The sequence below is a fragment of the Equus asinus genome, chromosome 21 (genome assembly GCF_041296235.1).
Source record: "Equus asinus isolate D_3611 breed Donkey chromosome 21, EquAss-T2T_v2, whole genome shotgun sequence".
Taxonomy (NCBI): domain Eukaryota; kingdom Metazoa; phylum Chordata; class Mammalia; order Perissodactyla; family Equidae; genus Equus; species Equus asinus.
The window spans coordinates 14,530,149-14,545,629 of record NC_091810.1 but is presented as its reverse complement, the minus strand read 5'-3'; the positions used below and the strand labels follow the sequence as shown (position 1 = coordinate 14,545,629).

The 15,481-nt window shown below is 52.5% G+C and overlaps 1 protein-coding gene across 3 annotated transcripts; it reads left to right on the top strand.

Moving 5' to 3' along the window:
- Window positions 1–7: 7 nt before the first annotated feature.
- CHCHD4 (coiled-coil-helix-coiled-coil-helix domain containing 4) lies at window positions 8–15,226 on the top strand. 3 transcript variants are annotated; one of them, XM_014838451.3, is made up of 3 exons: window positions 8–366; window positions 10,459–10,557; window positions 14,043–15,226. In XM_014838451.3, exons 1-3 carry the CDS (start codon window positions 345–347, stop codon window positions 14,342–14,344), a joined length of 423 nt encoding a protein of 140 aa, XP_014693937.1. In that variant the 5' UTR covers window positions 8–344; the 3' UTR covers window positions 14,345–15,226. The 3 variants fall into 3 exon arrangements, with proteins under 3 accessions (XP_014693937.1, XP_070349102.1, XP_014693938.1); XM_070493001.1 differs by having other exon boundaries at window positions 204–597; XM_014838452.3 differs by lacking the exon at window positions 8–366 and adding an exon at window positions 8,845–9,111.
- Window positions 15,227–15,481: the final 255 nt, after the last annotated feature.

The window sequence follows — 15,481 nt, the reverse complement described above, 5'->3', positions numbered from 1 at the left end:
GCAAGGCCTCCTGGAAAATGTAGTCCAGGGTCAGGAGCTTGCTCGGCAAAGTTGCCGTAGGCAAAGTCCTTCAGTGATGCGCCTGCGCACTGCGTGACTTTCTGGGAAATGTAGTTCCTACTGCCAGCAGAGTGGCCGAGCGGCGCGCGGCCTGCAGGGAAATGTAGTTCCTGGTTGAGGGGTCAGGCTGGGCTGGGAGGGCGCGGAAGCAGGCGCGCGGCGGGCAGGCCTGGAGGGGGCGGGTCCGCGCGGGCCTCGGAGCCGCCCGCCCCGCCAGAGGAGAGGTCACGGCGTGAGCCGCCGCCGCCGCTGTCGCTGCGAAGTCTGAACTCTGGGCTGCAGCCATGGCCTACTGCCGGCAGGAAGGTAGGGAGGGCGGGCTGCCATGGAGACCGGCCTACGAGGGCCTGCAGGGGACACGCGGTGCAGGCAGGCCGTGGCGCCCCGGGACCCCGCTGCCGGCGCGGGCGACCCGAGGCGCGGCTCGGGGTACCCTCCTGGGGACCTTTGCAGCAGGTGGGCGGCGGGGTCGCCATCCCGGTTTTGCAGATGAGAAAGCCGAGATTCTGGGAGGAGCGAGGCTGGTCCAAGGTCACGGTGAGGCTCGAACCCGGACCGCAGAGGGACCCGCACGTGGAGATTTCATAAACTAGGCCGGAGGGGTCAGGGAAGCGCCGAGCACGTTTCCCCTGGCTCGTAACTAGCCACATACTGTTATTAATAATTACCGTCGCCCTCACCACGCAACACGTGTTTCCATTTGCACGCGTCTTTTAACTATCCCCAAAAGTTGCCGCTCGGGTTACGTGCTGTGCTGGAGTGGTAGACGTGCCGCCAACGGGAACACTTACTGAGCCCCAGCTACATATCACGCACGGTTCAAGGAGCTTAATATGGCTTATCTCATTGGTTTTGCAGCGACCTTTGTAAGTCAGGCCCTGTTATCTTCCGCATTTTACCAAAGAGTAAACTAAGACACAGAGGCGACATGGCTAAAGCCATGAGGCTGGCCCCAGTTTCCAGTCCTGTAAAATGAGAAGTTGGTTTTCATTCATTCAGCAGATATTCATGAAGCACCGTCCCTGTGCCGGGTGATGGGGATGCTGGACACCTGAGAATATACAATTGCAGAGAGAGTTGGAACTCACCTGGAAATTCTTTGGTGAATAGTCCAGGCCCTCAGTTTAATTAAGGGAATCTGAAGCCCAGAGAAGGGGATGACCTACCCAAGGTCAGACATCCAGGTGGGGGAACAGCTCAGTCTAAAATGTGAAGCCTTTTCCCCAGTCCGCCGCCGTTTCTAGAATCCCTCCTCCTTCCCTGGGTCATAAGCCCTAGGGCGCACCCATGGCCCTAATGGGCACTACTTCTCTTGATTAATCCTGCGTTGTGCCTTGAACAGAAGTCCTCTGCCCTCACCACTTTGTTAGCCAGTAGGTCTCATGTTTTTAATTTCCTTTCTCTGAGTCTCTAATTTACTTCTTCATCTAAATGAAGAAATAATTTTGAGCCTTTTCCATATAATGAGGCCATGCAGATAAATAAGGCCCCTCCTTGCCCTTGATGATTTCTAGACGTCACAGGTTATCTGCAAGCGAGAGGCAGTTTCCATCTGCTACCAAAGCATGGACCCTTAGCTTTTCCTGGGTTGGAGATCTCTCTCTTATTGTGGCGATGAGGATTGATAGCACTCACTTTCAAGCCTTCCCTAGTTTATGTTATCTGTATCACTGTCCCCCCAGTTGTCAACTTTTGTTTTTCTACCCACTGATTTTTCTGTGCTTCCCATAGGACTCAGAAAAATGATCCCAAACTCCTTGCCATGGAAGGGCTCACGTGATGGAGCCCTGCCCAGCCCAGCTCCAGCCTCCTCTCTTCCCGCCTCATCACTGCTCAGCCACACTGGCCTCTTGGCTCTTCCCTTAGCCTGGTACATCCTTCTCCAGCTCTTCCGTGGCTGGCTCCTCATCCTTCAAGACTCAGCTCAGTTCACCTCCTCAGAGAGGTCTTCGCTGCCCCTTTGTGTCTTTCACATCCTAAACTTTCTGAAATTACCTTCTTCATTTTTGTCATCTTGTTTCTTGTCTGTCTTTTCCCTCTGAGCTGAGAGCATTAGCTGGGCCATATCCCCAGCACTGAGCACAGGGCCTGATGGACAGGTGGGTGCTCACATCTTTATGGAGTGAACCCATATGCATGCCTGCCCTGTGTTCTGAGAGAATCGCTGCCTGTACAAGTTTACTTCAGGGGTCCACCCACCACCCAGCCTTCAGGACAAAGGCCTTTGCTTGGCATTCAAGGCGTCCCACAACGTGGGCTCAGCCTTGCTCCCTGGCTTTTGCCCACCCACACTTTTCTGTGTCGGCGCCACACTGATTCTCTCTTTAGTCTCCTCCTTTTCCTCAGCCTGCCCTTTTCTGTTCAGTCCACGAACATTGAGCTCCTGTGATGCACCAGCCACTGAGCAGGTAGCAGTGAGCACAGGTGACAGTCTGCCCACGTGACACAGTGGGAGAGGTGGGTGCTCCTTCTGAGTTGGATATGCTGAGAGAGACTGGTGTGTAAAGATCCCATGCGTGTTCATGTTCCCTTTTCTGGGGGAAATGAGACCACCCATCCAAGGGTCTTCTCCCACCTTCTTAATGATGATAACAATTCTATCTTCCTCTCTCTGCTGGGGCTGGGGCTTTCACGTCCTAATCCAGAGTTCAGTGTCTCCTTTTAGTTTTTTTCTTTTTTAGGAAGATTAGCCCTGAGCTAACTGCCACCAATCCTCCTCGTTTTGCTCAGGAAGACTGGCCCTGAGCTAACATCCGTGCCCATCTTCCTCTACTTTATATGTGGGACGTCTACCACAGCATGGCTTGCCAAGTGGTGCCATGTCCACACCCGGGATCCGAACTGGTGAACCCTGGGCCGCTGAAGCAGAACATGCGAACTTAACTGCTGTGCCACTGGGCCGGCCCCTAGTTTTACAAGTATTGTTTACCCACTGTGTTCTGGGCACTGTTCTAGGCTCTGGACATACTGCAATGAGTGGAATAGACAAATCCTTGCCCCTGGAGAGCTGACATTTCAGTGGGGGAGACAGGTGGTAAACAGATCTATAATACATTAGATGAGGAGAAGCACCTTGGAGGAAAAAAAGGAGGGTGAAGGAGATGGGGGATGGTCAAGGAAGGCGGCATCTGAGCAGGAGGTGTGAAGTCAGGGAGAGGGTGGCTGTGAGGATGTCTGAGGAGAGAGCTAGAGAGACAGCAGCCTGTTCAGAGGCCTAGGAGGTAGGTGTGGGCTCAGCGTGTCAGAGTAAAAGCGGGGTGCTGGAATGGAGGGAGCCGATGGTGGGAGATGGGCTCGTGGAGGTGAGGGATGCAGATCTTTCTGGATGTATTTGAAGGTAGAGCCAACTGGATTTGATGATGGAGATATGAGAGAAAGATAGGCATCAAGAATGGCTGTATAGAGAGTAAAACTGCGGAATTGGGGGAATTGGGATCCAGCTGCTCAGTCAGTCCTGTTCTCAGCCCCACCCTGAAGTCCAGCTTTCAGAGTGACCGCTGGGGCCTCCAGTTCCCAGCCTGTGCTGGGGCCCTGGGGTGGGGATTGGTTTTCTTCTAGTTGGCTTCCCCTCCTTGTGACTTTGGGTTCAGCTTTCTCCGATTGTCAAGTCAGAGAGCACTTCTCTAACAGCTTTCCCACTTCCAAAATCTTATTGACGGGGCTAGCCTCTGATCCTCTCTTCCTGGCCATTTTACCCTTGTCATTTGACGCCATTTACAAAATTACTGTCTTTTGAGTGGAATTTCAGGTGAGAGTAGAAACTCATTTCGCCTCCTTTGTTAACCGAAGTCTCTCGATTCTTGCCCTAACCACAGGAGGTAAGTGGCTGAGCTGGTGGGGGCCTGTTTTCTGAGGCCCCAAGAAGGTGCCTGAGATCACAGCTGTTACGTGCTTATGCTCAGATTTGATCCCCAATCTTGAGACGGGGACATTGATGCCACTGTGAGCCGGCCCTCCCAGCGCTGGGCTTGAATCTCAGGCTCAGGCCTGTGCTTTCGTTCTTCCTACAGCTGATTTTGAGCCCTTCCTGTTATGTCTGTTCAACAAACATGAGCACCATCTGGGTACTGGGGTTGGGGATGCAAAGATACATGCCTGCCCAGAAACCACGTCAGGTCACCCAGGGGCCCTTCTTTCCCCAGTGCTGTGGTAGGAATGTGTCCCCCTGTAAATTCATATGTTGAAATCCTAACCCCCAAGTGTGCTGGTGTTTGTAGGTGCTTTGGGAGGTGCTTAAGTCATAAGGGTGGAGCCTTCGTGAATGGGATTAGTGCCCTTTTAAAACAGGCTCCAGAGGGGCTGGCCCGGTGGCATAGTGGTTAAGTTCACACACTGCTTCCATGGCCCGGGGTTTGTGGGTTTGGATCTCAGGCGTGGACCTAGCGCTGCTCATCAGCCATGCTGTGGTGGCGTCCCACATAAAATAGAGGAAGACTGGCACAGATGTTAGCTCAGCGACAATCTTCCTCAAGCAAAAAGAGGAGGATTGACAATAGCTGTTAGCTCAGGGGCCAATCTTCCTCACACACAGATTCACACAAAATAATAAAAAATAAAAGAGGCTCCAGAAAGATCTCTGGCCCCTTCTACCCTGTGAGGACACAGTGAGAAGGCACCAGCTGTGAACCAGGAAGAGGGCCCTCCCCAGAAGGTCACCGTGCTGCTGCCTCATCTTGAACTTGCAGCCTCCAGGACTGTGAGCAATAAGTTTCAGTGGTTTCTGAGCTACCTGGTTGGTGGTATTTTGCTATAGCAGTCCAAATGGACCAAGACACCCATCCAGAATGGGACGGTGCCACCAAACAGGCTCAGAATGGTCAGGGTTCAGTGGGATTATTCCCTCCTACACTTCATTTCTGTCTGTGAAGCCTCTAAGACTTAGGTTAAGCCACCACGGTCAGCTAAAGGTGTCAGTAAACTTCAACTTAATTTTAAAAGTGTAAGTAAATGCCCACTAAATAAAAGACTAGTGGAAGAGGCAAGGGGCAGCAAGATCCAGCACTTTGCTCTCAAGGCACTTGGAATCTGAAAGATGGTCCAGATCAAGCTATTTTTGCTTGTGTCATTATGGAACTACAGTGCCAGAGGGGTTCCCCTGTGCTCTGGTGAGACCATTTCTCTGACACTGGAGGGATGCGCTCCTGTCAACAGTCAGACAGACCCCAGTTCCGCCTTGGTCTGCTCGCCGGCTGTGTGGCTGTGGCCTGGTTGAGGATTGGAGGATCCCACCCTGGGAGTTCAGTGTCAGGGTCACGGGGCTGCATAGTTCAACCCTGTAGGGGCTGCAGTTTGATAAGCATAAGGGAGCTGGTCACAGGAGGGCAGAGCGTGCGTGGGAGATATGGCTGTGAGCTCACCACCCAGGGAGCCCCCGAGGAGATGGGTGTGCGTGGTCCTCAGAGGGGGACAGTGGGGAGCGGGAGAGCCAGTTATGTGTGAGGTGTCAGGAGTCACACTCGGCTGGTGAGTGAAGGCCTGAGGCCCAGTTCCAGGCTTTTTGAAAAGGTTGACTCTTCTGTACTGAGTCCAGCGTTAGGGAATGTCTGCTTCTTAAATTTGAGAAATATGTGGATTCCAAAGGATACAAATTCTTGTATTGATTTAAAAATTTTTCTTTTATTATTATGAAAATGTCTAAGAAACCTCCACTTAAACGGTGTAAACATTTGCCTGTAGTCTTAGCTGACTCTAAAACCAACGATGAGTGGATTGACTTCTAACAGCATTCAGTTTAGCAACATCAATTCAATCTGGTAGACGGTGCTTGACTGAAAACCTTAATTGGCCTTGTATGGAGACCGCGTTTCTGTGCCACGCGGGTCCTTTCCAGTCAACCGTGCCTGCGTGCCATCGCTCCGTGGCCAGGTGGTCCAGGCTCAGTCTCTGGCTGAGGAAGCTTTGCTCACCACGTGCTGCGGTGATGGGAAGCCGTTTGGCCGTCTCTGGCTGGGAAGGACGGTCCTTTTCCCAGCAGCTGGGGTAGTTAATATCTTTGGATTCAGAACTCTAGGAGGTGTAAGGTTAAGGTGCTTATCCACATCCTCCTGAGTGTGCGTATATCAATTTGTTTAGGTTGTCTTGGAAGTAAAAATAAGCATTTTTGTATTTCTCTAGAGAAATTCCTGAGAAGTTTAATGAGGTCTTCTGGTCTAGCTGATTATCCCTCGAGTTGGCATTCTTATGACTAGTCCTTTCTTTCACAGGTCTGTTCGGAGTAAATAAGCATCATCCTTGTGTTCCCTTTTAAACATTCTAGGAAGCGAAGGCCTGGTGGGACGGGTATGCAGTGGCCAGCACAGTCATGTGTCGCTTAATGACGGGAAAACGTTCTGAGAAACGCGTCATTCGGCGATTTCACTGTTGTGCGAACATCACAGAGTGCACTCACACAGACCTGGATGGGACAGCCTGTTGCACACCTAGGCTACAGGGTACTAATTTTATGAGACCACCGTCGTATATGCGGTCCCACGTTGACTGAAATGTCATTACATGGTGCGTGGTTGTGCGTAAGGTGGCACACTCGGGATCTTTCAGACCAGAGTTTGTCTTCCTGCTCTGCCTTCACTTACTGTGTGACTTCCGGGCGGTTTCTTACCTCCTCTGGGCCTCCCTTTCCTGTGTCTCTGAAAAGGAGATAAAGTAATACCCACCTCACAGCGGACTAAATGAGCTGACAGGTGTAAAACACGTTGCACTGAGCCCACGTGTTTAAAAGATGAATTGTTATGTTCTGCTCTTAAGGATTCCAGTCCCAGTGTGTGGCTTTTTCCCCACACCAGTTCTCCAGCACCAGCTGGGTGTCCTACAATTCACCCCACTTCTGACACCTCTACCTGGAGGTAGTGTCAGATCCCACAGATGAAGGCAGTCCCACAGGACTGCCCCACCCCTCCTCAGGCACCAGTCGCCAATCCTCAATATGGTTTATCACCTGTGCTTCTGACCGACTGGCTCTAGATGGAAGGTTGTAGCCACCCCCTCCTTGGGTTCTGTTAACTTGCTAGAGCGGCTCACAGAACTCAGAAACTGTTCCCTCACTGATTACTGGTTCATTATAAAAGGCTCTAACTCCAGAACAGCCAGATGGAAGAGAGGCAGAGGGCAAGGTCTGGGGAAGGGGCCCGGAGCCTCCGTGCCCTCTCCGAGCACACCTCTCTCCCCAAACCTTTACCAACCTGGACGCTCTGCACCCCGTCCTTGTGGGTCTTCATGGAGACTTCGTTACATGGGCATGATTGATTAACTCACTGGCCATTGGTGAGTGAGTCAACCTCCAGGCCCCTCTCCACCCCGAAAGTCAGGGGGTGGGACTGAAAGTTTCCACCCTCTAATCTTGTGGTTGATTCTCCTGGCAACCAGCCCCATCCTTAGGTGCCTTCTAAAAGTTGCCTCATTAACATAACAAAAGATCTTAGCCGCCTCTCACCCCTTGGGACTTTTCAAGGGTTTTAGGAGCTCTGTGCCAGCAATGGAGTCAAAGACGAACTAAGTATTTCTTATAAATCACAATATCACATTCGTTGATCCCGTGTAACTGTTCTCTAAAGGGGGCGTCCGGGAAGGTGGCACAAGAGGACTGAGCCCTGTGGGAGGGACCTGGAACATTCTCCGTGGGGTTGTGCCAGACCTGTGACCCCAAGCGTGCCTGTCTCAGGCTAACCTGTGCAGCCTGTGAGCGTTGTGGGTGCCAGAAGGTTTGACTCAGCTTCTGCTGCTGGAGGCCTGGCCTCGCCCTCACACACCCCATGGGTGTCCGGCCAGGTTTGGACCCCTTGCCTCTGGGGCTGGGCCAAACTAAGATCTTGGTAAACAGACTGTCCGGGCTGAGGTGAGAAATTTGCTCCAGCTTATTCTCCTTAGCGTTCAGCATTTTTGCAGGTTGCTTTCGAGTGTTTTGAAAACTGGCCAGAATTACCAAGGTCATTAGATACTTTAACGTGCCCTGGCCACCTGGCCCAAACCCTTTCCCAGGCCAGTGGGAGAAGCAGTCTCCTCTGAGATAAAATGGGAGGAGTTGAGGCGGAGACCAGGTCTGGAGCAGAAACGTCATGTGGCCTGGAGGTCCGGTCCCCACGTGTGCCGAGGGTCAGCTCCCCATGTGGGAGACCCTGTGCAGGTATGAGGAGGATTTAAGGCACAAGGGGCCTTGCTCTGCCCCTGCACTGTCCTCTCTGGAGGTGTCGCCCTGGTTTTTGCTGTCACCCCCCATGCTTTCCCCAAGCCTCTTCCTTAAGTACTCCCACCCAGTGTGGACCCAAACCTTTTTCTTTGGTTTCTCTCAGCCTGCCTGTGACTGAACTTTCCTAAATATAAAGGGAAAACAAAGAAGTATGACGTAATCAGAGAAAATGCAGCAGCTCTCAGAGAGCCACATTTCTGCAGGCGCAGCCTCTGCCCCAGCCAGGCTGGCTCGCTGCAGGCCACTGACTACGGCCCTGTCCAAGGGCCCATTCCCATGGTGCTAGAGATGTCTTCTTAAGTGCCGGGCACCTCGCATCCCCTTCCAGATGAGGCTCCCCTTGTCCTGGGTCACAGTGGGCAGTCAGTAGGGCTGTTGAAACTCTCCTTGCCCTTCACCAGGTAGGTACCTGTAGCTTAGAAGAGCGCTCCTGTTTGTTCACTCAGCAAACAGTCACTTGATTCTAAGCTTCCTGGGTAGGGATTAGGTCAGTATTTATGGTACAAAACATTTATTCCTGCCCAAAGCACACAAAGCTCTCAGGACAGTGTCTGAGTCATGCCCAGTACTCAGGGTCAGCTGTCGTTTTTATTTGTGTGTCTGTGTGTGCTGGGGGTGGGGGACAGTGTGGGCATGTGCGAGGGATCTCCACAGTGTGGCCTTTGGGGACACAGCTGGGTTCAAATTCCAGCCCTGTGTGAGCTCGGCCAAGTCGCTTCCAGGCCTCAGGCTTACCACCGGAAAATGGCGCTCCTGCTGCCTCCTCAGCGTGGCGAGGGGATGGCAGGAGCTGGCTGACATGCAGAGCCCAGGAGGGACCGTCTGCCCACCAGGGACTACGGGAGAAACCGAGCACCATGCTGTGCGGGGTGAGGACCCCCAGCAGGAATCCCAGACAGACGCCTGCTGAGGTTTCCCTGAGGGTACAGGTTTAGGAGGGCGAGGTCAGGTGTTGACAGCTACAAGGTGTTCCGGGAGAGAGCCCAGGAGGGAGCTGGACAGGGGAGCTGCCTGCCTTGCCGCTTCCCTCTGATTGACTTGGAGTGACCACTCTGGCCTTGGTTTCCTGCTGTGTAAAATGGGGCCAGAGGATGGTAAAACTTGATAGCCATTGTAAGGTCAGCTGAGACGAGCCGCGGAATGCACCTGCTGTGGCATCGTCCGTGCTGATTGCCGCTTCTGCTCACCCGGCCGGCCGCCCCTGAGGAGAAGCTCCTCCCATGCACTCGGCCTCCTCCAGTCTGCTTCCCTGGAGGCTCAGGACCTGCTGGCAGCCAGGCTCGTGGGATGGGGGCTCTGGCCTGACCGGGTGCGGTTCACTTTAGGAGCTGGCTGCCTGGTGCCTGTCCTTGCAGGGCCTCAGTCCTGACCGACCGCCAGCCTGTTGTTTTTGGGGTTTGGTGATTGTTCTAAAGAATAACCAACTGCAGATTGACACAGAAGTTAACGACATCAGCAACTCTGAAATCGTCCCTCCTCCGCCTAGTCATTCCACTTGTGGGGAAGTAGCCCCCAGGCCTCGCGGACTGAGGGGAGCTGCCGCAGTGTTCTCCACCCGCGTGATCCCTTCCTTCTGGCCACAATCAGGCGCCAAGACGCTAGAGGGAGTCTTGCCCATGGGCACTCTCAGACCTGTGTCCTCAGCCTGTCAGAGGCAGGTGATGGTGATATTTTCCCACAGGGCGTCTCCTTGGCCAGACTTCACTGGCTCCATCAGCGGAGTGGGCTGCTGGCTGGGCACCCCCCTCACTGTGCGCTTCTCCTCTTGTCAAAGTTCTGTCTTTCTCAGGCTTTTTGTGCCTTCTGAACCCTGTGGGTAAACCCCTAGGGGCTAGAAGCAGGTCTTCTTTTTCTTTATGCCTCTTTCTTTTTTTGAAGATTGACCCTGAGCTAACATCTGTTGCCAATCTTTTTTTCGTTTGTCTTCTTCTCCCCAAAGCCCCCTGGTACATAGTTGTATATTCTAGTTATAGGTCCTTCCAGCTGTGGCATGTGGGATGCTGCCTCAGCCTGACTTGACGAGCGGTGCCATGTCCGCGCCCAGGATCTGAATGGGCGAAACCCTGGGCCACAGAAGCAGAGCGCGAAAACCCGACCTCTCAGCCATGGGGCGGCCCCGGGACAGTCTTTGAACTTGGTTTGTGTGGCTGCTTTGGGATTAGGGCTGCTTGGCTGCTCTTGAGTGAAACTTTCTTCCTCTGCTCTCCAAACTCCAGGAAAGGATCGAATCATATTTGTGACCAAAGAAGACCACGAAACTCCAAGCAATGCCGAGCTGGTGGCTGACGACCCCAACGATCCGTACGAGGAGCATGGTGAGTGACGCGGGGCCTCCCAGGGACCTGCAGATACGTCCTGGGGTGAAGTTCGATGTCCACAGTTCCTTTCCCGTTTGTCCTGGCCGAGGCCGGGTCTGCAGGTTTCCATGTCAGCGTGGCCTGCCTCCCTCAGAGGTGTGAGGGCTGTGCTTCCACCTTTCTCTGATCTCTTCCCCGGCCATCAGGCCAGAACCTGGGAGTTTCTCGTTACTGAAGTCTTCTGCCTCGTTCTCTTCTGAAGGTTTGCACTGACTTCAGCTCAGTGGATGCTTCTCAGTGATGAAGTTTGGGGGGCACGTCAGAGGATTCTAGCAGTTACAAGTGGGTTATGATGACAGGGACCCTCCTGCTCAGTCGTTACCAGACTGAGTTCTGGCACACCTGCAGATACTGAGCAAGCTGGTGTGTGGGTGTCACACCCTCGTTCTGTGAGGGGGTGAAGTCGCTGCTCCGCTTGTATCTGCTCCAGCACACACCTGGCATGAGAAGCTCACTTGAGAAAGAGGGACTGTTTCCCAGCAGCGGGATTCAGCTAACCTGGTCAGAACTGCTGCACACAACCTGGTTAGTGTGGTCAGTGGTCACTTGGGCCTAGAGAGTCACTCCAAAGGCGTGGGGGGCTGGACTTATTAGAACTTACTCAGCCTGTGTCAGGTGTGGGGGTGTGTGCGGTGTTCATAAACAGTCCACATATCATCAGCAGTGCTCAGTTCACCAAACTAAAGCCATTCTGATGTCCAGGATGACAACCAACAAACGGTCTAGTGCGGAGTGGCGATAACTATGGTTCAGGGAGCTGGTCGTGGCTGCCCATGGAGTGTGGGCTGCTGGCTGGGATTTCTCACATGCTGACTGAAGTGTGTATTCTGAGGCAGGGTGCTTCTCCTGCTGCCCTTCCTGCTCCGAGGGCTCAGCGTCTAGCTGAGGATGCATACCGAGCACCCTGTTGGGAACAGGGGGACGTGCAGATGGTGTACAGTGTTGGCTTCTGAGAACGGCAGCTACAGGAGGGACCGTGAATCAGCACTCTTGTAAAGAAAAAGAAATCCCGTCTAAATTCCAGCACTTTGCCTGTCTTTAGATCCTATTAGTTGAGCACATTTCATTAATTGGTTGAGACTCTGTGGAGCCTGCAGAACAAATCAGGCCTTGTTCTGTTTGCCTCATGGTGTTTTTAAAAACTCAGTGTGCCTGCCTCAAGACTGCGCACTCCCTTCCAGTTCCCGCCGGTCTTGACCGTCCCTCCTGCTTTCTCCCCTCCCTGCTTCTGTCAGGTATATCTGCTTGGACTTTACAGGTATTTGCCTTTGCACCCCTTTCTGGTGACTAACTGTGTGAAGAAGCATATAAAACAGTTGGGACCCACGGTCTGAGCTCTCATTTACAAAATGACTAAGCAGACTAGGGGACTAAGGAGGTCGCCAGTTTACGCCAGCTGCCCGCATCCCAGCACCGTGCTCTGTGGCTGAGATGGCACCTGAGCAGCTAAGAGCGCCATGAGAAAGAGGTTCAGAGTTAGCTTTCACAGAACAGGAAGACAGGAGGGCGTACAAGGCCACCTGGGCCACTGGGAAAGCCAAGGGCCTGGGAGGAGGTGGAGGCTGGCCAGGGAGGTCAGTAGAGGTGACCAGAACTCTAGCCTTTTCTTTTTTTTTTTTTCTTTCTGCTTTATCTCCCCAAACACCCCCAGTACACAGTTGTATATCTTAGTTGCAGGTCCTTCTAGTTGTGGGATGTGGGACGCCACCTCAACGTGGCCTGACGAGCGTGCCATGTCCGCGCCCAGGATCTGAACCCTGGGCCGCTGCAGCGGAACGCGTGAACTCAACCACTCGGCCACGGGCCGGCCCCTCTAGGCCTTTTCTGACATGTGTGGAGACGTGCTGCGTCTGGGCTTAGTGTAGCACCTGAGGCTGGTCTGTGTGGTTAGACACTGTGTCTCTGCAGATGGGCACCGTCAGCGTTCTCCATGAGGAGCTGCCTCATTCTAGCTCACCTTCCCCTGAGAAAGGATGAAACTAGGACTCCTGCAGACCAGGGCGGTTATTTTTAAACGTTAGTGTTATTTCCTTTGGAAACTGGTTCTGTAGATTTGTTGCCAGTTTTGAGCCTCCAGGGGACAGCATTTGCCTGTTTCCAGCACTGAGATGGCCTGCGGGGTAGGAAGAGGTGGGGAGATGGGAGGGAAACAGCGCAGGCTCTGGAATCCCACGGGCCCTGGCTGTGGTCCTGACGTGGACCCCACTGAACCCCCAAAATCTCATCTGAAAGCTGGGGTTAGTAGTCCCTCCTGCAGAAGGTTGTCAAAGGCTTCTGTGATGTACCGTGTAGAGCTGGGCGCACAAGAACGTGCTCCGCAGCTGGCGGTGCTGGTGGAGAACTGCCTGCTCGGGGCGGCGCCCGTGGACGGCTCACTGCCAGCCCATTCTGTCGTCGGGGAGGATTTGTCTGTCAGCGAAGCTTCCTGAGCTAGAAGTAAGAGGCAGGTTCAGCACAGGCCCAGGACTTTGGACACTAGCTCAGAGTGCCATGCCCAGGTACTTCCTGGAGTGAAAAATTGTGTAATTTCACTGGGCGTTTGAGAGTCTTTCTTAAAGAGCGCTCTCAGTCTCTGGAAGACTCAGGCAGGAACTTCTGTGTGAAGCGTATTTCTGTGACAAAGCTGAAAATGAAGCAATCATCTTGAAAACATTTTAGAAAGCCAGGCAGTAGTATTTAGGTGTGAACAAGTTTCATATAGAAGAAAAAGTGTAAAATTCAAAAGTAAGGAGCCTATGTAATACTGCAAATGAAAATCCATCTGTAATCACCCCCTTCCCAATATGTATGTGCAGTTCAACAGTTTGGTAAATACGGTTAATATTCCTCTAGGTTTTTCATTTTCACGAGACTGGAACCACACCACTCTGGCCGTTTCCTTGTCTGACGTGTCGGACATCTTCCCATCCACCTCCTCTCTGCCGGTCCTCACGCTGTGCTGAGCCTGTGCGAGCAGCCACAGAGCGAGAGGGCCTTGAGGGCAGGGCGCGTGGGCAGGGCCGGGTCCTGATCCCCAGGAGGGGAGCGGAGAGTGAAAGAGGAGATCAGTACCTCAATACTCAGCTCCTTAAAGTGTTGGCACTTTCAACAAGCTTCTTGCGAACCATCCAGGTGATGGCCCCTGCTTTGGCTTAAACGGTTTCCAGTAGGTAGTGCTTGGAGCACAGCCACAGCCACAGCACTGGGAGGCGGCTTAGAACACAGAACTCTCTTGCACGTGGAGAGATGCTGATGCTGGCTTTTCTCCCCCTGAGCCGGGAGTGCTGGATTTGTGCCAGGCGTTTGAACCCCATCTGAATCGAGAGGTGGGTCCACAGGCGAGTGCCTCCCAGGCAGCAGTTCTGCACCTTCTCAGGGGCCTGTGAAGACTGGACTTGGTTTTACTTTTTCTGAAACCTTAGGGAACATCTCTCACATTTTCCTTGCCTGTCTTCCTGTTCCAGGATTGATCCTGCCAAATGGGGACATTAACTGGAACTGCCCGTGCCTTGGGGGAATGGCCAGCGGCCCCTGTGGGGAACAGTTCAAGTCGGCCTTCTCCTGCTTCCACTACAGCACGGAGGAGGTCAAGGGGTCAGACTGTGTAGCCCAGTTCCGGGCCATGCAGGAGTGCATGCAGAAATACCCGGACCTCTATCCCCAGGAAGACGAGGAGGAGGAGGAAGAGAAGAAGCCCGCAGAACCCTTAGAGGAAAGAGCTCCCACTGAGGCTGCTGCAACCACAGAGGAGGAGGGGTCAAGCTAGTGAGGCCGCGAGGCCCGGCTGCCGTCCTTCACCTTCAGAGTGATAGGAACCTTTTGCACAATGCCTTTTGGTCACTCTCCAAGAAAGTGTCTTTCCCTCTGTTGTTCTGTGCACTGTAATGTACAAAATAACTTATTTTGATCCTCAGGGGTCTTGGCCCCTTGACATATACACTGAGAAAGATGGAGTCGGATGTCTGTGTGTGTCACATAAGCCTGTCAGCAAATGTAGCTGCCACTTTTGAATTTTCTTCTCAGATTGCCCTGAATTTTGCCACTTTGAAATAATGTGCTGAATATTCTCAGCATTGTGAGTGAGCTGATTTATTCTGATTCATTATAGCCCTTTTAGTAGATTTTATACTGCTTTGGGAAATGAAATAGAAAAAGAAACACCAAAAACTTCCTTTAAAAAATGCTGGAGTGGGTCCATTCCTCATAGAAGAGGCCAAAAGATCAGATACTTGTTTCTCAAAAACCGTCTTGCCCTTGAGTATACGAGCAGGAACTGTACTCCGTGTTTCGCAGATTTGGTTTCGTTTTACATTGAGCTCCAGGTTTTCTGTGGAAAGCGGAGCTCTGGACCCTCAGGTTCACAGTCCTTCCTAAGTGAGAGAAAGGCTGGTTTCTGCCATTCTTATTGTTCCTAAAGCCTGGATCGGGGCCTGCGCTCACACGGGCTCTGTCTCAGCCTGTTCAGATGCCATGTTCTTGAGAGAAGGGGACCTGATTCTTACCAAAGTAGCAGCCGAGAGAGGACATGCTGTGAACTAAGTAGTCAGTTAAAAGGAAAACATGATTTTTATCTAATTCTGAGTATGTCCTTTGTTTTTGCTAATTAAAAGTGTTTTTGATGTAAGGAAATAAAATTATGAAAATTTAATTGAAATTCCTCTTTGAATTAAACCATTTGGAGTCTGTTAAGATCTGTGCTAGTTCATAGCGAGCTAACGCTTGTCTCTGAGCAGATACCTTCCTACACACAGGGCAGTGATCCCTCGGCGAGGAAGCCTCTTCCTGTTTGAAGGTAAGGAACTGAAAGCCCCTGCAGGTTAAGTAACTTGCCCAAGGTGCCCGCTTGACAATTTTCAGGCCATGGTGTAGTAATGCCCCGTTTGTCCTGGGTGTGTTAGTTATC

What these genes read in the sequence shown, in the direction of transcription:
- CHCHD4 (XM_070493001.1), top strand. Translation starts at nt 345, where the DNA reads ATGGCCTACTGCCGGCAGGAAGGTAGGGAGGGCGGGCTGCCATGGAGA. An exon ending in GAGGCTGGTCCAAGGTCACG is followed by an intron (nt 598 to 10,458) that starts GTGAGGCTCGAA and finishes TCCAAACTCCAG; the next exon opens with GAAAGGATCGAATCATATTT. An exon ending in CGATCCGTACGAGGAGCATG is followed by an intron (nt 10,558 to 14,042) that starts GTGAGTGACGCG and finishes TTCCTGTTCCAG; the next exon opens with GATTGATCCTGCCAAATGGG.